Source organism: Lactuca virosa, chromosome 4 (assembly GCF_052849685.1).
Source record: "Lactuca virosa cultivar CGN04683 chromosome 4, Lactuca_virosa_CGN04683_v6, whole genome shotgun sequence".
In the NCBI taxonomy this organism is placed as follows: domain Eukaryota; kingdom Viridiplantae; phylum Streptophyta; class Magnoliopsida; order Asterales; family Asteraceae; genus Lactuca; species Lactuca virosa.
In genome coordinates, this window is record NC_136429.1 from 128,735,843 (window position 1) to 128,761,963 (window position 26,121).

Consider the following 26,121-nt stretch of genomic DNA (forward strand, 5'->3'; position numbering starts at 1 on the left):
TACGACTTATAATCAGCAATTCAGAAAATAATTTGTAGAAATCATCGTTCATTAAAAACAAAAAAAAAATCAACTCAGTTAGAAACAACCTCAATACTATGCTGAGAAATCATTGCCTCTGGATAATCAAAAATTAAGAAAACAATAGAAGTTGTAATCAGAAAACGCATACATCAGATAATCAAAAAAAGTTATATAAGCCCCAAAACCAATGAATTGATAATGATTGAAGCTCGAGAATCACATCAAAACCAATGAATTAATAATGATTGAAGCTCGAGAATCAAATCAAAATCGGTGAGAGGGAGCGACAATCGACAGAAGTGGAGATTTCAGAAGGAGAATAGAGAAATTAGGAAAATCATTGAATCGATAATCAAGACTAATTAATCGTTTCAGAATGAAAAGAAGAAAGAAAAAAAGAATCGAGAAGTTTTACCTGTTGTAGCCGATCCCACAACCAAATCCTTCTTCTTGCTTGACCTTTCCTGCCTCGTCTTCCTCCTTGGATCGACACCACAGCTTCTGCTCTTTTCTCCATATCACAATCTCCTCTTTCTTTCTCCGCTTAAGCAAATACACGCCACAAAAGGATTTAGGGCTAGGTTGGTCTGTTAAGGCCGAAATTGCTGAATTGATTGGATTTTTTAGGGAGGATTGAGTTGAAAAGTACATAGTAACCATGATGGTCCTAGGTCAGATAAACAAAATTGAGAAGAAGGAAGATAGAAGGAAGGTGTTTGGGGCGGACGATGGTGGCGACGGCTTTGTATCATCGGCTAGGGCTTGTAATCGGTGGAGATTGAGCGACTCTAGATATAAACCTGGATAAATTAGGTTAAAAGTCAATACCATAATTATAGGGATTATTATTGGAAGTTACTAATCAAATTACTAAATTACCCTTATTTATTTATTTAATTATTTAATTTTTTATTTAATTTTGATTGGCCCACGTTTATGCATACAATAAAACAATAATTACTTTAAATACATGAACCTAGCTCTCTCTCTCTCTCTCTCTCTATATATATATATATATATATATATATATATATATATATATATATATATATATATATATATATGAGACTTTGAAATTAAATAGTCTACTTATTTTGTGCTAAACAACCTTAAATACAAGAAATATAAAAGTACATTGTTATTTTTTGCACTTGGGACAAAAACACAATTACCAAATCAACATACATTTATTGATACCAAAGTAAATTGCTATTTCTTGCACTTGGGACGAAAAAACCAAATTACATTACTATTTCTTGCACTTGAGACAAAAAACCAATTACCAAAGCTTTTAGCAAATAATCACCACAAACCAAAATTACCAAATCAATATGCATTTATTGAAAATAATAGTCTTTTTTTACCTGTGGTGGCTATGATTGTGGTGGTGGTTGCGATGACTGTGCAATCGGCGGGATAGCAGAAGGTTTTTAGACGATGCCTCTGATATGGCCACATCGTTCACCTAATACTCTCTCGAAACATGCTTTTTCTTTAGTGGATGTTAAATCTCTTTCACCATTTAACCCATGTGTTTGTTCTAAGAGCTCTTCCACTAACCGATATCGTGTTTTCCAAAAATGATTAACAATTAAGTATAAATAAACACATAATTATATGATAAAATTATAATTAAATACTTATGTATTCCTGCTTCGCTATATCAGTAACAAATACATCATTCTTCTCGGTATGAGTAGTGTTGAACGTTTCAACTCTCTTCAAGTTTTGTTTAACATTATATTTTAAACAAATACTTACATATACCATATGTTACCTTTTTATAGCAAGTACTGCTATACGAGCTTGACCCCTACGGTTCACGGACGTTTGTTGTTCATGGACTTTTTTGTTTCTTGTCGAAGCAATTATGTGTTCATCCGTTTGGAAATACTCAACTTGTAACATTCATATTTCAGGTAAATTACATTTCCAAACCTTATATGTGAGAATTGTTGCAAATTGGCCCATAGTGGCATTTTTGTAACTTTTGGGCGAGAGGCGCGTACGCTAGGCATACATTGTGTACGCATAGCGTACGTGGCAGGATCCCAAACCCTAATTTTTAGGGTTTGGATACTATTTAAGCATCCTTAACTCTTAAGGCATCTTTCTTTCATCAGCCTCCAAGCCCTATTTCGACCCCCTTTACAAACCCTAATCCATTTAAGAGCATTTTTGTGCTTGGTGTGTGTTTTGGTGAACTTGAAGGAGGAAGAAAGAAGATGAGATCATCCTAGAAGTGTGAAGCACCTTGGATCCAGAATCACATCATCTTTGGACACCCTAAGAAGGTAAAAAGCTATGAACTTGATGAAGCTATGCTTAGATCTAGTTTGGCCATGAAGTTTGTGTTCTTTTGGTCCCATTAGTTTGGTATTATGGGTATGGGTTACTCTAATCCATTTAAGTTATCCTTTCAGACGTTTTGGAGTGTTTAGAAGCACAAAAATGTGGTCTTGGTCATTAGTTCCCTTCCATGCATGAGTTTGGATGTATTAATATGTTAAGAGGTTAGGGTTTTTGGTATTTAGAACTTAGTAACCATGCAAGACCATAAAGTTGGAAACTATATGGTTAAGGACAACATTTAAGGCCTAGATCTGTAATTTAGATGTAAGGGCTTAAAGCATTAATCTCTTAATGGAAAGAAAGGAATCAGTTGCGTATGTTGGCCGTACCAAATGGTACGCGGCGCGTACGTGGTTAACCACCCGTTTTCATCAAGGCCGGAGTACGCCCCGCATACAAGCTGAGTACGCCCAGCGTACTCGGCTGAGTTGACTCGGTTGACTTTTTGACTTTTGATTTTTACTAGGGTTTGACCAAGTTTGACCTAAGGGTATTTTGGGTATTTTGATTATAGGATTAAGCTTGGTCATGTTCCAATGAATAGGTGACCGGTTGAGCTGGTATTCGGAGCTGTGTCGTGTTCGGCGATCTTTTCAGACTGGGATGTGAGTTTTCCTCACTGTACTTGTGGGTCGAAGGCACCAAGGCCGACCCACTGGATTTGATATCCTGGTATATTGATTGATGTTATGCTGAATATGTGGTAGATCTGTATGATTACCTAATGATTACTAATACGCGTTAGATTGGTAGATATGTATGATGACCAGTATTGTTGGATATGTGTTAGACTGGTAGATCTGTAGGACTACCTGTATTTTGCTAGCTATTGATTGTTATGGTATATGTTGATGTGATATGGTCGGTTGGGTTGAGGCGATACTTTTTTGTGTTGAAGGCCAAGATACCCATGGTGGTTTGGATAGATGAAGGCCCGCGAGGCGGTCCAGTCAGGCCAAAGACCCGAAGAGCGGTCCAGATAGGTTTTAGGCCCGTTGTGGTGGTCCGGTCATGTTAAAGGCTCTGAGAGCGGTCCAGATAGTCTGTAGGCCCGGTGCGGCGGACTAGTCAGGCTGAAGGCTCATGTATACATGTTGTTATTTGTATGGTTGTGTGTGGTACTTTGGGGGAACTCACTAAGGTGTGGCTTACAGTTTAAATTTATGTTTCAGGTACTTCAGATGATCGGGGCAAGGCGAAGGCGTGATCGTACACATCCTCGGCGAAGGGGTGATCGTACACATCCTTCGATGTTATGTTTTAGAGATTTATGATACACAGATCTTGGGGATATTTGTATTTAATACTTGATTTTGATATGGGTTTTGTTTGAAAATAATGATTTCTCTTAAATTAAAAATAAAAAAATTTATCGTGATTTTTGGGATGTTACACAACTACTTTCCTCCAATTATCAACCTCCATATCATTCGGGGGTGGTTAATTGTAACATCCCAAAAATCACAATAAAATTCTCATTTTTCAATTTAGTAAAAATCATTGTTTTAATCAAACCCAAGTCACAAGAACAATATCTAAATATAAATATCCCAAAGTCAAAATATCATAACATCTCCAAAAACATATAACTAAAGGATGTGTACGATCACACATTCACATTGCCCCAATCATCAGAAGTACCTGGAACATAACACTTAAATTTTAAGCCGAATTTTCAGCATAACTTTTAGTCAGCCTCCACACTTTTATCAGAACGGAAATTATCAGTAAAGACAACATATTCAGCCCCTCTGGGTTTTCAGCAGCCGAAATTTTTAGCATAACTTTTAGAATCGGTAGCAGAGCTTTCAGAATCAGAACTCCAATCAGCAATTTGGCAGCTCCAACATGGCCTTGGAAGACATAGTAAAGATCCTTGCTACCAGCACTCATGCATTTCCAAACGAAACCATAACAAGTATAAAAAATATGGAGTAGCAGATGTCTCAACTTGTCACTCCTGTAGGTCGGTTGGAATCTCAAGGAAAGTTACCAGGGCACACTAAAAACAATCCAAAGCACAATGTGAGTGTAATTTCCTTGAGAAGCGGGATGAGTTATGAAGGCCCAAGCAGATCTGAACCAGAAGAGGAAAATGAAAAAGATTCTGAAGAAGTTGTGGGTGACAAAGAAGCTGAAAAGTTGGAAGAAAAAAAGACTCCCAAGAAAACCAAGCTAAATCTAAAAAGAGTACAATCTATTGCCTCCATTCCCATCACGACTTAGAAGCACAAAGCGCAAGCGAGAAGGCGAGGAAATCTTGGACACATTTCGTAGGGTGGAGGTAAATATTTCATTGCTTGATATTATTAAACAAGTTCCTCAATATGCCAAGTTTTTAAAAGATTTATGTGTTTGTAAGAAAAAAAAATGAAAATTAACAAAACCATAATAGTTGGTGAGAATATTTCGACCATTTTGCAAAAAGGTTTACCTTGAAAGTACAAGGATCCAGGAATTTTCTCGATTCCTTGTAAATTGGGAAACCTTACTTTTTCAAATGTCATGCTTGATATAGGTGCATCGGTCAATGTCCTCCCACTATTAGTTTTTGAAAAATTAAAATTGGGATCTTTACAAAAGACCGAGACACTCATTCAGTTGGCAGATCACTCGAAAGTACACCCAAAATGTGTATTAGAGGATGTTCTTGTCCAAGTGAATGAGCTAATTTTTCCCGCTGATTTTTCATACTGGGCATGGGCATTGCAAATGTATCAGATAAAAACTCATTTATTTTAGAAAGACCTTTTCTAAAAACTGGTAAAACGAAGATTGATGTTTTTGTTGGTACACTTTCAATGGAATTTGATGGGGATGTGGTGAACTTTAATACTAATGATGCTGATATTTTGTGATAATGTTTATGTTAACTTTCTGGGTACCAGCAATCCTTTATCTGCGGAATGTTGTGAGTTTTCTAATGATTACATGCAAGAAATATTTGTAGACAGAAAATTATCTTATGATACATGAAAGGAGCTGAAACGAAATAAGCTTGGGGAGGTGGAAGTAGATATGATTTCTGCTAAAGGTGATGATACGAAGCTGACAGAAGCAGATAAGCTTGGGGAAGAGGAGGAGAAGATGATTTATGTTGAGGAAAAATCAGAGAAAAAACTGAAAAGGAAAAAGCTTTTGGAAAAAGAAAAGGAGATGGTGAATGTTGAGAAGAACCTGAAAAGAAGAAAACCTAAAAAGAAGACCAGAAAACGAAAAAGACTCAAAAATCCAAAAAATGAGTCTGCTGATAAAAATCTGAAGTCTTTCCAGTTTGTTGTACAACCACGAGATCCACCCATTATGCCACATTTGAAGGAATCTGGAGTAAGGAAGAAGAGAATTGAGCTTCAGAGACGTCTCGGCCACATCAGTTGACAATATGGTTGGGCAAAGTCGAGTCAACGACTTTAAAAAAGGGCCGCTTTCCGGGAGGCAACCCACGTAGGTTTAGTTTATTTGTACGGTTCCAAGCAAGTTTGGGGAAATCAGAAGATCTTCAAAGTTATTGAAAATCAGATTTTTCGCCAACATATTCGTCAAAATCAGAAATTACTGTAAACTTATCAGGTACATTCTTTCCTAGCTGTCGCATTTTGCTTTTATATACTTTATTGAGTTGTTCATTCATCTTTGAACATTGAGGACAATGCATTATTTTAATCTTGGGGAGGGGGTTATTATAAAATTTTGCATTTTTGTTTAAAAATTTTAAATTTTTCAGATTTTCAGTTAAATTTTTCAAATTTATTTTTATTTTTTTATTTTTATGCATTGCATTTGCATAAAAGGTTTGAAAAGGTCTAAAAATCTTTTATGTTTATGTTTTTACTTTTCTGCATTCATAAAAAAAACAAAAAAAAATATTTTTTTATTTTCTGCATACTTATATAAAAATTTTCAAAAAACAATTCTAAAAAAATCAAAAAATCAAAAAAAAAAAATGTTACATGATATGATGACATTCTTGCATTCGATAGCTCTGTATAAATGGAAAATGAAAGTATGAAATTATCATATCAATAGTAGTAAGTTCAGTAATAGCTCTCACAACTAGGAGTAGCAAAACACTGTGATCTGAGACGCCGGTTGTAAAAAATAAAAAGAATGGTGTACCGAAACACTTCATCGTGAACCGGTTTTTACCGGTTCGGATCATGAACCGGTTTTTTTGTGCACCTCTAGGAGTGGGGGCCAATCCAATCTTAATATAAAAATATACTTTTAGATTTCTTGTAATTTCGTTTGTCAGTCATTTTTTTTAACTTAGCTAAAAATATAAATAAAAAAAAAATCATTTCTTCAATAAATGTATAATGTTCAACACTTTATAAGTTTTAAAGAAAAGTTAATCATGTATAATGTATTGAATTAAGTCAATTAACAATGTTTGACAATCCAATCTGCTTGGCTCCTAATCAGTCCAACTTTTTGAGGTTTGGTATGAACCTTTCATGAACAGGTAAATAAAGCATACTTTGATCCTAAAATGAAACATGAAATTTCACTTTAACGCATTAACCAACAAAAAAAATATATTTAGAAACAGTAATATTTCATTTGATCTACACTAGCACATAATTGAAAATATATAGGAAACCACAAACAATTTTGTGAGACTAGTTTCACAAAGGAGTATACTCTTGTGTTCGCAAACCATTACAAATATTTTTACTTTTTTTTCAAGCATTTGGCTGCGATGGGCGTCGGATTCCAGGAATCTTCAAAAAAAAAAAAAAAAGGAACTGATAAGAGTAACATAAAAGAGGCTATATTAATAAAATAAGTGTTTTTCTGTAATTTCTTTTTTTGATAAATTAGATTATAACATAACATAACATAACCAACCTCAACTCCATGAGGGCCTATCCGATTGCGTGAGATGAAATTGAGTATGAGTGATGCAACTTCATCAGGAACATCTTCCTGTAATAATATTCAACACTTAAAATATAAATGTTGGTGTCCTCTAAATTATCAAAAAAAAAAAAAAGACCAAATTCTCACCTGTATTGCATGGCCAGTATGTCGGACAACCACCATCTGAAACTTTCCCTGCATTTGTCCTATAGTGAGATCCCTGGTACAGAAAATTACCATATTACCCTTCCGTCAAGAAATAATATTGAATTTTTTACGTAACAACTATTATAAATATATGACAAACGACAAATTTTGAAACTTTGATATTGCTATGAAATGCTTTAAAACAAAGAAATGCAAAGTAGGATATAAAAATAAACAAATCAATGAAAGTACATTGTGTTTTCTTCCATTAAACCCTTCATTTTTTTTCCTTCCATTTTCCCAAGAATGCAGTCATATTCTTAATTAAATTTTAAACATCATTTATCCAAACAACACTGAATATGGGAAGAAAAAGAAAGAACCTGTCAAGTCTATCTGTTCCAGCCAACAGCAACAGCTTTGGGACAGGAGATGACAGAAATTTTTCCGAGAGGCCTTCATACCTGAATTTTTATTTACAAAAATAGAAAGTTCAACATAATAAAAAAAAATAGAATGACATTTAATGACTACAAATATCAGAGAGTTTAATTTTACCATCCTCTCCAATATTGTTCTGTTTCCTCCAATCGCGCTCTGTGACGATAACTGTACAAACAACAGCAAGATCAGACAATTTGAGGCAAAAAGAAATTCAATATTTATTCTAGTTAATCTTTAAAATCAAAACAGCTACTTAGAGGAAACATATAGAAATAATTAATGTATTTGTAAAAAAAATATTTACCTAAACACGCAGTTATACAAGGGAGTTGAATTACTAATCTGTTAACTTTTGTTTCCAAATTCCAACAAATAATTCAAAAGAATCAACCTCTATGCTTCCAGATATGATGTATAAAAATTAGGAATAACATAAGAAAAAAAAAAAAAAAAAAAAAAAAAAACCTAAAAACTTACCATTGCTGTGAGTCATCATACTTTACAGTCCCGGGAATCGATATTCGAGCAGAATCGATGTTTCTTAAAGATCCTGATCTCACATTCCACTCAATCTGCAAGTATTTACAAATTACAATTCAAATTTTATAAAAAAATAAATAAATAAATAACAGTTTTGTACATTCTTATAGATATATGAAATAAGTGGAAGTCAAAAGGCTGATTTTACCGCTTTCTCAAGAGTTGGAAAATGTTGCACTCTGTTTGATAGAATTTTCTGCATATGCATCAATGAAGCCATAGCTGTCCCCTGAAATTTTAAGATTTTTAAAAAAAGTTGAAAACAAAAAGTTTATAGAAGTGGTTTAAGTCAAAATGCACCTCACCTCAACTACATCTACAACCACAAGTCCAGCCAGACTAGCCAACATTTTCTTTGCAGCCACATGCACTGCAACTGAGCCACCCATGCTGCATGTGATGATCAATTAAATCAATAGTTTTCTTTTTTATTATTTTATTTTTGGTTTCCATTACCAATTAACAGTAGAATTAAGTGTTTAAAGTGAATCAGAAACCTGTGGCCAATAAGCACGATTGCTGGTGGAGCATCTCCATACATTTTCTTCACAACAGCATGAACATCATTACATAGAGTCTGCAATACACAAAGATACAAAAATATGGAGTTTTTTATAATGAAAAGGGGTTATTCAAGATGTGTAGTGTACCTCAATTGACATGTCTATTTCATTTTCTGTGGATGATTTCCCGTGTCCTCTCAGGTCCATTGCTACTACCCTTGCTTTCTCCTTAACTATACCTGCTGATATTGCAAATGACAGCCTGGCAATAGCATGTCAAAGAATTAGAATGTGTTTGGATGGATGGATGGAATGGAATAGACAAGGTAATGGAATTATTCATTACACTCCATGATCATGTTTGGTTGACTGTAGGAATGGAATATATTTTTATATTATATGTATATGTAATAAACACAATGTATAGTTTTGAGTTTCGACTCTACTCTATACATTATTTAAGTATAATAATAAAAAACTTTTATTTACAAAGGTTAAAAATTAAACATAATTAAAACACAAATGACATACCCAGAATAACCACCCCCATGTAGACAAAATACAACTGGGCCTTCCTTTCCTGCAGTATATATGTGAAAGACCTAAATGGAAGAGGTAAATCAGCATAAAACACAATTATCAAACAGTGGGAAAGTACAATTGGCATACAGAGAAGAAAGACAAGTTCTATTGAGTAAATTAAAGGTTAAAGCCTATTGCTGCAACAATGTTTCACCTTTTTTTTCCCAATTTATGCAACAAAGGAAATTTTTATTAAAAAAAATACGCAACTACAATTCATTTGAGGACCAAAACTTATGTTTAACCGATTAAAACAAAATTGTAATTCGGGTCAGTTGCATATATTGGTAGAAAATGAAACATTGTTGCAGAATTGGTAAACAGTAAAAAGGTGAAACTTTGTTACATTAATGTGTATTTAACCATATATGAAAAATGCCACGAACATCATTTGTGTCAGGGATGCAAACATCATCCTCATGGTCAAAATAGTCTTTCCAATCTATTGGGGAGTATTTCTGTGAAGATGTCCTACAAGGACAAACAGTAGAGTTAAAGAGTAAGTGTGTGAGTTTAACCAAAAGTCAAAAGATGGTATAGAATTGAAATTAAAAAGAATATATGAGCAGTTAGCAGAGAATATTACAAGAATCTTAAATGAATACCTTGTCTAATGATCATGCAATATAGATAAATATAGTACCAAGAAGCTCATACACAAAAAATAACTAACTAAGACCTATACTAATCCACAACCCTAAGTTTAAACCTATATGAGGATCCATACCACATGGTTTTCTTAACTGTCATGATCCAGTGAAATTGCATATTTCATCTTAAAAACACTAATTTGTAACCCTTTTTTTTCCAATGATGTCCTATATTTGGTGTCAAGTCCTAGAGATCCTATTCAGGAGCTTAGGTGTTGTTTCTTTTTGAGTTAATGGCTTTAACAAGTAAGGATCACTTACATGGAGCCACATATCTTGTCTGCCATGAAATATCTATTCATTGAAAATCACATTTGTGCCATAACTAGTCTGTCATAGGACTAGTTTCAATGTGAGGATAAGGATTCTACATTTACAGCTAATATACTCATTTAATTAGGTTGTGATGAGCTAGAGAACTTTACCCACGAATGACAGCATTCCAAATACTCAAAAGAAACGGAAATTAAGTTACAGCTCGATTTAATAATGTTTTAACAAGCTCTTGGTGCTAATTCGCCACCAACATTATTCTAATTCGCCACAAGATTTTTGAACCTCAACAAAAAACCAATTTGAGTTGCGAAATTTAAAGGATCAGTGTTTATTACAGATCGGAAGTAGGAACGCTATACAAAAACTTAAAAGCGTAGTGAAAGCAATTAAAAATGGAAATATAGTTAGCAGAATGATGATACTAAAAGAAAAGAAGGGAATGAAACTGACTGAGTGGGAGGACGAATGGGTTTTGAGGAGAAAGCAGACGGTGTAGCATGATCGGATTGCGGTTGATCTTGATTATCCTCCGGAAGCGGTGCGAGGGTTGATGACTTTGATTCCATTTGTGTTCGCGTATGCTGTATGCGGGGAACTTTTACTTGTTTCTAAAAATTCTAGAGCCGATCATAATCGGGCTCGGATATGTCCGGGGGGTCGGGTTTTTTCAGTTTCGTTCCGGCAATTGATAACTGTACTCTTTTCGGGGTTTTTTTTTTTTTTTGAGTTTTTTACTAAAAGAGGTAGTCATAAAACTTATTTACCAAATCATAGTGATTTGAAAATTAATTACCAAAAAGACAGTAATACAATTTTGACCCCACTTTTTAATAAAAGAAAGAAAAATAAATTTCAAACGAACCCTTCTTCTTCGGTTCTTCTCGTCACGACCAACCACCTACCATCGTTTTTACCAGGGACCTCTTCTTCCATGTTGAAGCATACCTTCTGCACCAAAACCTATAAACTAACAAGAAAAAGATATAGAACGGCTAAGGTTTCGTATTATTATCAAATGAGAAGTACAATTACAATAAAAGAGAAAGACATAATTTGTGGACTAACTAATTAGGGTTTTCTAGTTAACGGGGCAACATAACACTCAATACAAAATAAAGCCCAAAATCTTATTATGCTAACATCTCTCCTAAAACTCACAATGCAACAGCAATAAGCAATGAGAGTTTGCCAGACAGAAAATGAAATCGAAAGCAGTCAACGACTTCATAAGAATATCAACAATCTGCAAAGTGGAAGGAACATAAGGAAGGGAGATAGTGCCCTTCTGGAGATGATGGCGTGTGAAACGAAAATCAATCTAAATCTGTTTTGTGCGCTCATGAAACACTGAATTCTTGGCAATCATTATCGCACTCTCGTTGTCACAATACAAAGGGGTAGGCTGAGATATGTGAACGCCCATATATGCAAGAAGCCATCTCAACCAAACAATCTCACAAGTGGCGATAGCCATGGCTTGATACTCATATTTTGTAGAAGATCGAGAGATAACATCTTGTTTCTTACTCTTCCATGATATCAACGAATCTCCAAGAAAAACACAATACTCAGTAGTGGACTTACGATCATAAATATCACTATCCCAATTAGCATCACTATAGGCACGTAGCTCAAGAGAGGATGTAGATTGAAACATAAGGGTGTGCAACTGAGTACCACGAAGATATCTCAAAATATGAATAACAGCTCCCTAATGAACAGTAGAAAGAGCAGTGAAAAATTGGCTAACCATATGAACTGCATGAGCAATATCTAGTCTAGTGATAGTGAGGTAAACCAAACTCCCTACAATGATACGATAAAGGCTTGGATCTGATAAGGGGGACACCATCAGTTGGAGAATATTTTGCATTACTCTTTATAGGCGTATCAATTGTCCAATTATCCATGAGTCGTGCTCGTCCAAACAAATATTAAATATACTTCGTTTGAGATAAAAGATAATCCTTTGGAGATTGAGCAACTTCATTCCCCCGAGAAATAACGCAGCAAGCCTAAGTCTTTCGTAGCAATAGGGTGAGCCAAATCAAGCCTCAAAGATTCTATACCATCATGATCATCACCAGTAATAATCATGTCATCGACATATAAGGAAAGAATAATCCGACCTGCACTCGTACACCGAACAAATATAGTCGAATAATGATTACTTGGTCGAAAACCAAGCGAAGTAATCACCGTAGAAAATTTCTCAAACCAAGCACGAGGGACTTGTGTGAGACAATATAGTGCCTTCCGAAGTCGATAAACTTCACCTGGTTGGTGAGCAATACATGGGGGAGGATACATGTATACTTCCTCATGAATATCACCATTCAAGAACGCATTCTCGACATCCATCTGATAAATCTTCCATTGGCGAATTGAAGAAACTGCAATCAAGGTGCGAACAGTTGTCATGTTTGCAACAGGAGCAAAAGTTTCCTAATAATCCATACCATACTTTTGTGCGTACCCTTTCTCAACAAGTTTGGCTTTATAACGCTCAATGGATCCATCAAACTTTTTTTGATTGTATATACCCAACGACAACCAATCATGTGCTTTTCGGGCAGAAGCAGAACCAGATGCCATGTATGAGTCTGATAAAGAGCTGCAAGTTCCTCAACCATAGCGGTCTACCAAAGGGGATCAAAGACGGCCTCTTTATAGGATGTTGGCTCAGAGAGACAATGTACATTATTAATAAAGGATGCAAACACTGGTGAGTAAGAGGAATAGACAAAGTTAGAAAGCTTTGTGGACTTTTTATTATGATAAGGCCTCGATGGTGGGGGGTCCTGATAAGCTGCAGGTAGAGGGTCAGCAACAGGTGGTGGATCACGGCAGGTGGTGGATCAACAGGAGGTGGTGGATCAGCAGCAGGTGGTGAATCATCAATATCAATGCTAAACAGATCAATAATATGAAGCTCCTCTCGATTTGCATCATGTGACTGAACAGGAATGTTATATAACGAAATGTGCTCCAAAAAGGTGACATTATGAGATACATATAACTTTTGATTCGGCGGATCATAACACCCATAACCTTTATGACCAATACCGTATCCCAAAAATACACAAAGGGTTGATTTTGAAGACAACTTATCTCTCTCTACATGAGGCTTCAAGAAAAAACATGTACACCCATACACTCGTAATGAAGAATAATCTGGAAGTTGCCCAAACAACATTCCATAAGGAGACTTCCCCGAAGGTTGCGCAGTAGGAATGCGATTAATAACATAAGTGGCGGTAAGAAAAACTTCTCCCCAAAACATATTGGGAACTTGAGCAGAGAGTAGTAAGGATCTTGCAGTTTCTATGAGATGTCGATGTTTTTTTTCTGCAACACCATTCTGTTGAGGGGCGTCTGTACATGATGATTGATGCACAGTACCATTAGATGCCAATAATGTTTAAAATCATTGGAGGTAAATTCCCTTCCCAAATTACACTGAAAATTTTTTATGACAGCAGAGTGTTGAGTCTTGACAAGGGCTCTAAAGACACTATATATGGTGAAAAAGCCAGACATGCGCTTCATAAAATAAATAACGAGTGCAATTATCAAAGAATTAAACATAATAGTTAGATCCCGATTTAGAGGTGACTAAGGATGGGCCCCACACAGAATGCACAATATCAAAGGGAGCAATAGAACGAGTGACACTTTTATTAAACGGTAAAGCATAAAATTTTCCTAGGTTACAACCACAACAATCAGAAATATCATCAGTTTTCAAAGAACCTAACACACGAGTGGAAACCAAAAACTATAAATGTGGTTGTAACGTCCCAAAAACAGTGCTAAAATTTTTCATTTTCAAAATCATCAATCCCATACATCATAAGTCTCAAAAACAACCATGGTACAAACTGTTCAAAACATCAGAGTAAAAGGAATCATAATTGCGGAAACACGAGGGGAGAATTGTTGTGTCATCACGTCGGGCCCTTCCCTTTTGTACCGGAAGTACCTGAAACCATAAACATAAGTGTAAGCACAAAGCTTAGTGAGCTTCCCCAAAATACCACATACGCATACATATAAACATAACAACATGTGGCTGTGTCGGGTCCGTATCAACCCCATGTAACAACAAGTAGTTTTGTCGGGTTTGTATCAACCCCTGGGTTTGTATCAACCCCGAGTCCATAATGACTCCGAGCTCAGATCGGCTCCATGCATATATCATACAATCATATCAGTAATAGTCACATAGTCATATACATCCAACACATATGAATCAGTGGGTTGTCATTGGTGCCTTCGACCGACTAGTGTGGTGAGAAGACTCACTTCACAGAAAATGCTCTACTCCTATTGTTATCATTGATATAGTATCGCTGCTACGCACCACCTAATTAATCAAAACCAAATAAACATTGAGCTTTTCCTCCAAAATAGGTGCTTGACCAAAAGTTAGCTCAAGTCAAAAGTCAATGGTCAAAGTTAACGGTCAATGTTAACTTTAGTCAACCGCCATGTCGTGGCCACCTATGGCCACGTCGGGGCCCTCCAATAACATCCAGTCGCGATTTTACTCACCGCCACGCCGTGGCGACCTGAACCACGCCGTGGGCACTAACTTTTCAGCACCTTAATAGATTAAGTTGTTTTCTTCGATCCCAAAGGCTCCAAATTCCAGATCTGATCTGAAACAAGGTCTAGAAGGATAAAGTTTTCAACTTTACCTGATAAGACCATCCATAAGGTCAAAATCTCAAACCCTAGATTCAAAGGAGCTAAATATAACATGACTTTTCTCATCAAGCACTTATCCCATAAAGTCCACAACTCATTTACTTCCAGAACAAATTCTAATACCTAATCCATCATAAAAGCTGGTGCTTTATAGACATGCATGTCCAATGCATGTCTTGAAGCCACAATGAGCCAAATAAGGGTTTTTCTATGGAAATCTCATGCATGGCTCAGTACCCATCAAGAAACCAGATCCAAACCAATAATCATACCCAAAAGTCCCATAGATTCATAAAGTTGCAAGCTTTATGAAATCTCATCATTCCAACTCACAAAACATAAAGATTAAGGGACAAAACATAAGATCTAGCAACCTATTTGGTATATATTTCTAAGGCTTATGAACAACTAATACAAGTGTATACTAGCATGTTTTGATGGTTCTACTCTTGCTTGGTGGATACTTTTAGAGAGCTATTAATTTAGAGCTTAATGGCATCTTCATCAATCCAACCTCCCATGAGGATCAAAGTCTTCAAAGGTTGTTATGCTTTCTCTTCTATGACTGTTTTAATCTTTCTAACTCTTGCAAAATGATCCTTGGTGGGAATTAAATTAGTTTTATTTTTGTTCAAATCTTAAATCTTCCGTTGCATTTTTTATGTTTTTGAAACAATTTTTGAATAAAAACTCAACAAAGAGTAAATATGAATATAAAGATAGGGAGAGAGAAATAGAAAGGGGATGGGTATAGAAAGATTAAAGAGAAAAGAAAGAGAATAAGTATAAAGAGAGTACGGAGAGAGAGAGAGAGAGAGTATGGTAAGTTGAGTGACAAGTAAATTGTGAATCTTAATTGGTAAGCAAGTTTCAAATAATTATACACCTGGTGATTGGTGTATTTATATGTCATAATTATTATGTGTATCATTGTTAAGGATTACTCACTAAGTTCTCTATAGCTTATCATTTATTGTTGATGTGTGTTTTGTAGTTAACCTTATTTAGGAAGTTAAGATCGAAGAAGAGAGATTGTGATACCCGACTCAGATCATTGTATTCTAATTTCTTTTAACTGAACCTGGTGATAACTACTTGTACTGGATTGTTAATGTAAACGTACATCAATGTGTTTTTATAAATAATAAGTGAAAATTTTTGGGTGTACCTTGTGTTAAAAGTCGGGTGTTACACTAATGCATGGTGAGGCCAATTCACGTAAGGTGTCATGGGGTGCCGACTATAATACTAGAAGCAGTTGTTTCACATGACCTATGATTTTGTCATGCATTATTTGGTATGGCGGGGTCAAACAACGACCTGGATATGCTTGGAGTGTCTCCAACATTTAACGAAATTTTGCAGGGTAAAGCTCCAAACATGCCTTGGTAATGGATATATCTAGAGCACATTACATTTGTCAAGTCATACTCACATCCGAACGATGAGAAACGGAGTTTGTTCAAGTTAGCACAGGAGTCAGCAAAGAAGGATGTGGAACGTGCGTTTGGAGTCCTCAAAAGCAAGTGACGCATAATCAACATCTGAAGGTAATACCTGCTAGTATCGTTTTACATAACATGATAATAAAAGAATGAGGTAGGGCTATTTGTATGGATAGTCCGAACGATATACTTAATCCACTTGTACTAATACAAGTCGGCAACCCAACATACTTCACGAGACGTTTGTCAATAAAAATAGAGAAACGCATCACAATCTACGTCACGATTTAACTTAAGACATATGACAAAAGCAATTCGGTCAGAACAATGACAATATGGATGACGACAAGGACGATGACGATGAGAATGATGACGACGAGTAGTAGTTTAAATTTCTAGTTTAATTTCAATGTTTTTTATTAGTGATGTAGGTTTAAATTTCTAAGTTTAAATTTTTATGTATTTTCAATTTGTAATGTAGGTTTTCAATGTAATTTTTTATTAGTGAAATGTTTATTTAATTTTAAAAATTATGTTTTTTATATAATCTAATGTAAAAAAAATATAGATAATGTGGAATGGTGACCATTCCCAAGGGTTAGGCCATACGGAGTGGAACGAAACCGCACCTTGTGGTGGGTGACGTGTCACCGTGGTGGTGCGGTGAATACGACATCATCCAGGGATGCAGTCAATTGGTTTAGGCTACGAGAGAAGTATACCGCACGAGAAAAACAATTCCACTCCCAATGATAGTACTTTGTGTATAAAAACATGCACTGTAATTATTAAATTACATTTAAAAGAAAAGAAAAAAACGTGTGGTGGATGTAATACCATTTCCTATGAGTTTTATGGGGTGAAGGGATGATGAGGAGAAAATAAGTGTGGTGAGTTTTAGGTTATGGTAACACACCTACCGGTTCTAGTTGTGTGATAGTAACGATGTGTTGAAGATGATGTGACGTTGATATGATGTCACTTTTTTATTAGGTATGTAATAATCATACCCCTTAGGCTATCCGGTATACTCTCAACGGAGAGCCTTCGTTGTCCACCTGACGAGAACCACGAAAACGAACACCACCCGACCACCTCATTATTGCTCGTTGTCATGAAGGAATGTGATAGGGAGGACGTTACACCACGACTCTTTCTATTTGTAATATTCTCCTTCTCTCTCTTCCTTTCTCGCACGCACCATCCCAAAATCAATATGAAGAGTTGTGGTTGTGTTTTTTGTTGACGGCTATGGCCGTGGTAACCATACCAGATAACCTTAGTCTAACATAATCGTATAAGAATGTATCATGGTTCTAAAAGGCGCGTCATGGTGCCCCCAAAGACGTGTCATGACGCGAAGCGTGGTGTAGTCGTTACAAAAACGTCTAATGCAAGTTTGTTAAGTGTGACATCCAAATAACGTGTCAATGCGTGTTTTATCGCGTTATGGCGCGAGTTTTTTTTCAAGGCACAATTTCCTTTTGATTTTTTTGTTTTTGTTTTTTTATCGGACATAAAACAATTGGGTTTTTGTTAAATTTTATATTAAATGATAATATATCACTTCTAAAAACTTGATATATTTGATATAATTATATAATTATATGATTTATCTTTTTTAATGTATATAAGATTATCATGTATTGAAAAACGCCATTACTCGTCAAAGCTCGTCATAACTAAGATTTGACCACCGTCAAACCCACGTTTCACGTTATTTAGAACTTTGAAATGTATACATCATAAATAATCGTGCAAAACTTAGTTAAATATTAAAAGATAATTTTAAAGATTAAAAGATAATTGGGCGGAAATATACCTAAAATAAAGACATTATTTATGGATTTAAAACGGATGCAAACATTAACAAGTTTTATGGTCTGTGAACCGTTGCTCCCCCAACATTTGAAAACAATCAGCAACGGCTACTTTCTCCATCTTCCTTCTCCGACCTCCCTCACCATTTCTCACTTGAATCAGCTCCATTGTTTCCGGTGACAATGAGCAACTCCATTGCCGCAGTTGTTCCAGGGTCAACGGCGGATCAGGGGGCTCCTCCTCCTCCTCCTCTGCCTCACCGCCGCCCAAGAGTTAGAGAGGTCAGCTCCAGGTTTATGTCTCCAGCCGCTTCTTCATCTGCCGGTGATCTCCACTCTCTGACCATGAAGTCACCTATATCCAGATCTAATCACTCAGTCTCAACTCCGGTGCCTGAAAGATCATCAAAACCCTCACCCTCTCAGAGACGCCTGGTGCTGCGCAGCCATGAACATGAACCTCTTTCTTCTTCTGCTTCTTTTTCTTCTTCTCACGAAAACATCCCAGAGACTTTTCGGAGCATGGACACCCCGTTTCAGCACGCTAAACCTGATACCTTTCCGATTCACCGGAAACAAAGTGCCAAAGAGAATGGATTTGGAGTTCAGAAATTTAAATCAACCTCTCTGAGAACAGGCAAATCTTCCAGATCTGATACGCCAATAGCTACGACAGATAGGATCGTTCCCTCAAGGTTCAGGCTCCCACAGCGTCAGACGACGAGTTCATCGGTAACTGATGCTGCTAAACTCTTGCAATCGACGGGATTGTCCTTCTCATCGTCCAATCTCAGCTCCAATAATGATACCGCTATAGCAATTTCTCAGAGCTTTGTTGAATCCCAACCTCCCTCAAACGAATCGGAACAGATGCACGGGGGTTCAACTTCGTGCCCTAATTCCCCAATCTCCTCCCAACACACCAGAACATGGCCTCTTCCGGATACGAGATCTTCCATGACAGCCGAAGATACATTATCCACCAGATTGATCGTTCGAAGTAGCAGTTGCAGCAGCACCACCGACGTTGGCAATTGTCCTCCATTATCCAAGTTTTCTTCGTCTTCCCTTTGCTCCCGATCTCTTAATTTGTCAATATCCTCTTGTCAGAATTCTTTCAAAAGCAACTCTCTGCCACCACAACCCACCAGTATGAAACTCGGTGTTGATTCAAGGAAGGCAAGGAAACCTCAATCTTCCCAAGAAGATATCCATTCTTTAAAATTGCTTCATAATCATTACTTGCAATGGAGATACGCAAACGCTAAAGCACAAGTCACTATGCAAACCCAGAAAACGTCAATGGAGGTTTGTCTCTCCTTGTTGATAATTATGAGTACAAAAAGTATTTTTTGATGAATGCAGGCTGATCTGATGACATCTATTACCTATTCCAGGATATAATAATAGTCTTTAGTACCTTTTACATCTGTATATTGTTATTATCATAATTGTCTAATACTTTGTAATCAAGAAACTTTCTCTTCCTGTGGAATCAACTTGATCTTGATGAGATAAAAATTCATAAAAAGTTTAAAGAATGAATCGTCCATCGAGATTCTACAAGGTCCATTGAAAATTGGTCATAAGTTGCGAATCATAAATGTAATATTGTTATAGATTACAGTATATTTCTAACATAATTGTCTAATATTTCTGATTAAAAAAGTTTGTATTTTTCTGTAGAATCAACTATTTTCCTTTGGAGCTGATATAGCTCATCTACGTGAGACTGTGAAGAAGAAGCAAGCTGAACTTGCAATACTGCAACGCATAAAAGCAGTTTCCACCATTATTGAGGCTCAGGTGAATAAATGGTTTTTGTATTCATTTATATTTTTTACAATTTCATTATTTATTAAGCTAACTTATCTATTTGTGGGTTATTTTAGATGCCTTATCTTGATGAATGGTCTGGTTTGGAGGAAGATTACACATGTTCCTTATCAGGAACAACCAGTGCTTTGACCAACTCATTGCTTCGGCTTCCTGTAACTGGAAATGTTCAGGTAAGACATGACTTGTTTTACCTTGTGAAATTACCATATTACCCCTATTGGTATGTTTTGGTGATGATGAAGATGCGGTTTTCTTGCAGGTTAACATAAAAGAAGCAGCTGAGGCTCTTGATTCAGCAGTAAAAACTACAGAAATGATAGTTGACCACATGCAAACATTCCTGCCTAAGGTAACAACATTACATATAGGAGACATGAGTTAAATATCAACTTTTCATAACTTATTTTCCAAAAGAAAAGTCATAGCAAAGTACCATGATGATGATGATGATCATCATCATAGAAAGAACGTCTTAATAAAGACATTAGAGAAACAAGGTCCTTCCCCATTAAGTCCTAGCTTTTTTGCAAAATTGCCCTTACTTATTCATATAATAAATCAATCAACAAAAATATGTTTCTATTTCTTGCACTTGACCCTTTATTATTTCCTTCCATTTCCCAAAGTCCACCATCATTTTCTTAAATATTTTTCAAAAATGTCCAAAAAGATGTAATTTACTGAATCTTGTCCAAAATCCAGGCAGAAGAAATGGATAGTTTGAGCTCAGAATTAGCGACAGTTATCAACATAGAAAAAGCACTTGTAGAGGAATGTGGAAATTTATTGGCAAACACACATACATCACAGGTTTAACTTTCTTCAAGAAATTTTATGCAAATTTTAATGGATCTTGAATTTTGGGCTAATTGTTTTTTGATTGAATTGCAGGTGAAAGAGTGCAGTATACGGGGACATCTAATTCAATTACATTGTAGCAATGTTTCTAAACAATAATAACAAGACACATTCGGGTGTTAAGTCTATTCTGAGTGTGAAAAGAAAAGAAAAGAAAAGAAGAGAACAAGATTTGTATTCTATATAGTTACAAGATATAATAAAATGGTCATTTTGCGTGCTGCAATCAAGTTGTTTGATGTTTGTCTTTGTTTATATTTACTTGTTATAAATTGTGCTAATTTTTCTAGGTTATTTTGATGTGAGAAATTTTCTATGATTAGTTGTTTACTTGTTGATTCTACAGAGTGGACAATCATTATTTATAACTTGCAAATTATCACTCCAAAAAATCCAATCTTTAGCCAAAATAAACTGCAGAATTGTATTGCTTTTTATACGGAGAAGTCTCTTTAAGAAAATATCATGAGAATGTGTTTTGACAATCATTATTTAAACAAACGAACATGAAAAACATGTAGCTACTCTATGATAATTGATGATTTTAATTGATGATTTGTTTGATCAGTTGCAATGAATGGGTTATTTTTCGATGATCTAGATATCATTAGTTTAAAGGAAGACAATATGTATATTATGAATTCCTTGTGATGTTATTTGGACCCAAGTATGCATAAATATGCATTGGTAGTGTTAATGGATTTGAACCGAAAATAATAATAAAATAAAATATATAATGATTACTATTATTTTATTGGAGCTAGTGTTGTTAAAATCGTGATTTTGATCGTAGGAACGTATAAGTAAAAACGACCTAAATTGCAACATCACAAAATTTGTCTATTGAGCTCGAAAATTGAACATCGCATATGGCAGAAAGCCACATAAGCTCACATCTTGGTGGGTTGTTATTTATTTATTAGATTATTTTATGATTGTTGACAAAACATTTTTTTTTTGTGTGGTGTTTGCATTCATTGTACTTGCTAAAAGAGTTTTATGAGAAAAAATAATTATACTATTGAAGGGTAAATGACATAAGTACATCATTTGTCATATAAGATTATCCAGATAGTTAGATTTAAAGTTCATATATTAATTTTAAGTTGATCACTATGTTCCGAACACTATATAACTTCTTATTTGTCAACAATAGAGATGTATTTTCAGTTTTAAGCTTATAACTATTTAAATCCGATAAGATTTTTGATCCCAGTTTGATCTTAATCACGGTCTTAGAAAATGAAAGCCATTCTAGAAAAAAAAAATCTTGATTTTGACATCCTAAATTAAAGCTTGATAACATATTTCTCACTATTTTTCAGAAGATTTTTTGGATAGATTATTAGATTTTAGGATTTTGCAAAATCCTCTGAAAAAGTATGATAATTTATTTATTTGTTTTTTGCATATCAAAGCTACAATATCAATTTTTTTTTTTTTGTGAAAATGGGTTTTGAAGATTTATAACACAAAAAAGTGGTAATATTCGTTAAAAAAAACCTAGATTTTCACGGATGAAATCTATATATATATTTTTCCTGATTTTTTTTAAAACGATGTTATTTTGGTAAATTTCATAAATATTTTCCCAACTTTACTGATGAATCTGTAAAATTTGTGGCTAGTTTGATAAATTCTATAATTGAGTAATCTTGGAAAATTATAAATAAATTTAGGCCCTATTTGATATGCGTCTGACCGAGTCGGGTCAGATATTTTTGGCTGACTTGGTCAGCTAAAGTTGTTTGGTAAATCAAAATTTGCCATCTGACTCCGAAAGAAAGGTCTAGCTCGGTAAGAAGAAAACAATGGACTGACTGAGAAAGGGAGAAACGTTTCCGGTTTTGCCCTCCCTACGTTCCTCTTTCATGCCTCTGCCCCCACCGATCGACTCATTTTCCTCTTCTCATCAGGTACGCCTTCTCCTATTCTCATCATGAAATCGATTTCATGCCTCTGCACAATGCTTCTTCCTGTCGGGGATTTCTTCCATCGTCTCATCCACTTCAGCCTAATGTGTTTGTTAGGGGTAGAAATGGAAAAATAGTTAATTAAATTGAGCTAAATATAGTTGGGAAATCTTTGGTAGTGGAAGGGCATTTTGGGTAATTTAGGTTTTATATATGTTAAGAGGTTTAGCCTAATGAGGGGGGGGGGGGAGGGGGGGATATCATATGTTTTTTTGAAATATGCACTTGTACCTTGTGAATAAGAACAATATTGTTGCTATATATTATTGATAAGTATATATTATGTATACTGGACCTTTGTTTCTCTATTACATTTTTCTGTATGTGTTTGGTTCAATGTTTTAAAAACCGGTTTGAACCGGCCGGTCGAACCGGGAGAGGGAGCGGTTCAAGTATTACCGGTTTTACATTGATTTCTGAACCGGATTGAACCGACCGATTTTTAGAAAAACCCAGTTGAACCGGTCAAAATAAACCAGTTGAACCGGTACCGAATAAAAACACATGAAAAAGAACCATTTATATAATAAACTTTGGTGATTTTTTTTCAAATATATTTAGTTTTTTCTAAATAAAAACATATAGTAAATGTTATAAAGTTTTTTGATGTGTTTGTATTCATCTGAAACTATATTTCGTTTCGGTATTATACTTTATTTTCTTTTTGACGTATATCGATTGATATAAAACACTAAAACTTATGGTTATGTGTTATTTTAATGTATTTGGATTCATTTGCAACTTATTTTTACGTGTATTTTTAATGTTTGAACTTGTAAACAACAAATTCATAATGTATATATGTATGTATGTATAGAAAAATAGATAATAAAACACGAAAAATATAGAAACCGGTTCACCCGACAGTCGAACTGGTTAAACCAATTGAACCGGTCACCATACCGGTTAAACTAAAAAACCGGTTTTTAAAACATTGGTTTGGTTTGAAATCAAATGTCTGTGTCTGATCAGATGTACAATTAATAAGCATGATAAAATGATAATTTTTGATCAGTCAGGATGTACATATTTCCGCCGATCCCTTAACCCTTTAAATATTTGAAGTAACTAATTGTCATATCCCTTAACCCTTTAAATAATACATATTTCCCTTACGCCGATCATCTGACCTTTTATCGTCTGTATAGATAACCAAATCATCTTTCAAGACAAAATCTTCACTCTTGAGGCGATCTCAGGACGATAAAGAGGGAGTCGTCTCGATCATCAAGTGAACACCAAATCACCGCTCTTCAAGAATGGCTTTGAAGTTTCTGAACAAGAAAGGATGGCACACGGGTAGTCTGCGTAATATTGAAAACGTTTGGAAAGCGGAGCAGAAGCACGATGCCGAACAGAAGAAGCTCGAGGAACTCCGAAAGCAAATCCACGAGGAAAGGGAGAAAGCCGAATTTCGTCAACTTCAGGAACAGGCCGGCTTAGTTCCGTAAGCTCCTCTTTCTCTTTCCCTAATTTCATATTCGCAGATTTAGGGTTAGGGTTTCATCTTTCACATTCTTACCGATTCACTTTTGTAATATTTCAGGAAGCAAGAACGATTGGATTTCTTATACGATTCGGGATTATCCTCAAGGAAGGACAGTTCAGATACGGGGTTCAAGGCTCTTGAATCTTTTCCCCCCAAGGCGGAACCTGAACCCTCCACCTCTGCAAACAAGGTGCCCTAATTCTTCCTTTCAATTTCTTCTTCATCCTAAATTAGAAATCATAGGTTACTTGCTTTCAATCATATCAAGTGATCCCACTATAACTATCCTTCCCTTTATGAGTTGTTACAATGACATCCTCAGTTTTTTCTAATTTACATCAATCTTTTTACATTTGAACAGTTTTTATGTTCTTGGGGATTTATATTTAACCATCTCTGTTGTAACAGGCGGGTGCACCAGGGGCTTTATTCGAAGATAAGCCACAGTCTGCTAATGATGCATGGAGGAAACTGCACTCGGATCCATTGCTTATGATAAAGCAGCGTGAACAGGAAGCACTAGCTCGTGTAAAGAATAATCCAGTCCAGATGGCCATGATCCGTAAATCTGTAAGTTGAAAATTTTGTTTTTATTAGAATTTATAGTCATTTTAGATGCATTTCATGGGACAGAAGTCAGTTAGGCAAGCTTTGTAGGGTTATTTTCGATGACAAGGAAGAGAAAGGGCATTCATGTCTTTTGATGCATATGGAAGATCGAGAGCAGTTCCTTGTCCCACCTTTTTGGGTGGGACAGGGACTTGTTTTTGATCTCCCGTCTATGGCAGAAGACGTGAATACCCTTTCTCTACCCCATATCATCGAAAATAGCCCAACAAAGTGTCCTGTGTAATAAACACAGTGTATCTAACCATAACATAATCTTGTTTATCAGGTTGAAGCAAAGAAGCAGAAGGATAAAACCTCAGACAAAGAAAAACATCACCGCAAGAAGTCAAAACATGAAAAACATACGGTGTCCAAACATCGTATGAGTTCCGATGATGATGATGTTCGACAGGTGGAGGACCGCTCAAAGAATGCCCCTAGGGATAGGGTTTCACCAGAAAGATATCACAGGGACAGGGAAGAGCGGAGGCATCATCGGCCACCAGTACATAGAAATAGCAATGCACTTTCGAAAGAAGATAGGGCTAGAAAGCTTAAGGAGATGCAAATGGATGCGGAGCTTCATGAAGAACAAAGATGGAAGCGGTTGAAGCAGGCAGAGGATGATGATGCTAAGGAGATTAGCCATGGAAGTTCTGGTGGGCGGAACTTCCTGGATGCTGCCCATAAAAGCGTTTATGGGGCTGAGAAGGGCGGCAGCTCCACCATAGAGGAGAGTGTACGCCGGAGAACACATTATTCTCAACGGAAGAGTGAAGGGAATGCGTTTAGGCGGTAGGTGGCCTACTAGTTATTGTGCACTATTGAAGGAAATGTTTTATCAGGTTTCATCTTTGTGTTTTGAGTTGAGTTGCTGATTTGATATGTTTCATTATAACAATGTACTTTTTTATTGATTGTTCGTTATATATATATATATATATATATATATATATATATATATATATATACAAAACAGTTTTTATTGTTACAGTTGAGT

At 35.6% G+C, this 26,121-nt stretch overlaps 3 protein-coding genes across 3 annotated transcripts; 2 read left to right on the top strand and 1 right to left on the bottom strand.

Annotated features, from left to right (window-relative positions):
• Positions 1-6,866: 6,866 nt before the first annotated feature.
• LOC145107370 (esterase/lipase/thioesterase family protein) lies at positions 6,867-11,045 on the bottom strand. The gene is made up of 13 exons (XM_079044239.1): positions 10,829-11,045; positions 9,839-9,923; positions 9,402-9,472; positions 9,018-9,132; positions 8,865-8,944; positions 8,673-8,757; positions 8,516-8,596; positions 8,305-8,399; positions 7,942-7,992; positions 7,767-7,847; positions 7,384-7,456; positions 7,225-7,302; positions 6,867-7,097 (listed from the first exon to the last, which is right to left on the bottom strand). The coding sequence occupies exons 1-13, from the start codon at positions 10,942-10,944 to the stop codon at positions 7,059-7,061; spliced, it is 1,050 nt and encodes a 349-aa protein (XP_078900365.1). The 5' UTR covers positions 10,945-11,045; the 3' UTR covers positions 6,867-7,058.
• A 7,374-nt stretch (positions 11,046-18,419) lies between these two features.
• LOC145107371 (protein ENDOSPERM DEFECTIVE 1-like) lies at positions 18,420-21,388 on the top strand. The gene is made up of 6 exons (XM_079044240.1): positions 18,420-19,661; positions 20,040-20,159; positions 20,246-20,362; positions 20,452-20,541; positions 20,895-21,002; positions 21,084-21,388. The coding sequence occupies exons 1-6, from the start codon at positions 18,537-18,539 to the stop codon at positions 21,147-21,149; spliced, it is 1,626 nt and encodes a 541-aa protein (XP_078900366.1). The 5' UTR covers positions 18,420-18,536; the 3' UTR covers positions 21,150-21,388.
• A 2,723-nt stretch (positions 21,389-24,111) lies between these two features.
• Positions 24,112-26,034, top strand: LOC145107372 (uncharacterized). The gene is made up of 4 exons (XM_079044241.1): positions 24,112-24,470; positions 24,570-24,702; positions 24,921-25,082; positions 25,408-26,034. The coding sequence occupies exons 1-4, from the start codon at positions 24,283-24,285 to the stop codon at positions 25,918-25,920; spliced, it is 996 nt and encodes a 331-aa protein (XP_078900367.1). The 5' UTR covers positions 24,112-24,282; the 3' UTR covers positions 25,921-26,034.
• The last annotated feature ends 87 nt before the right edge of the window (positions 26,035-26,121 follow it).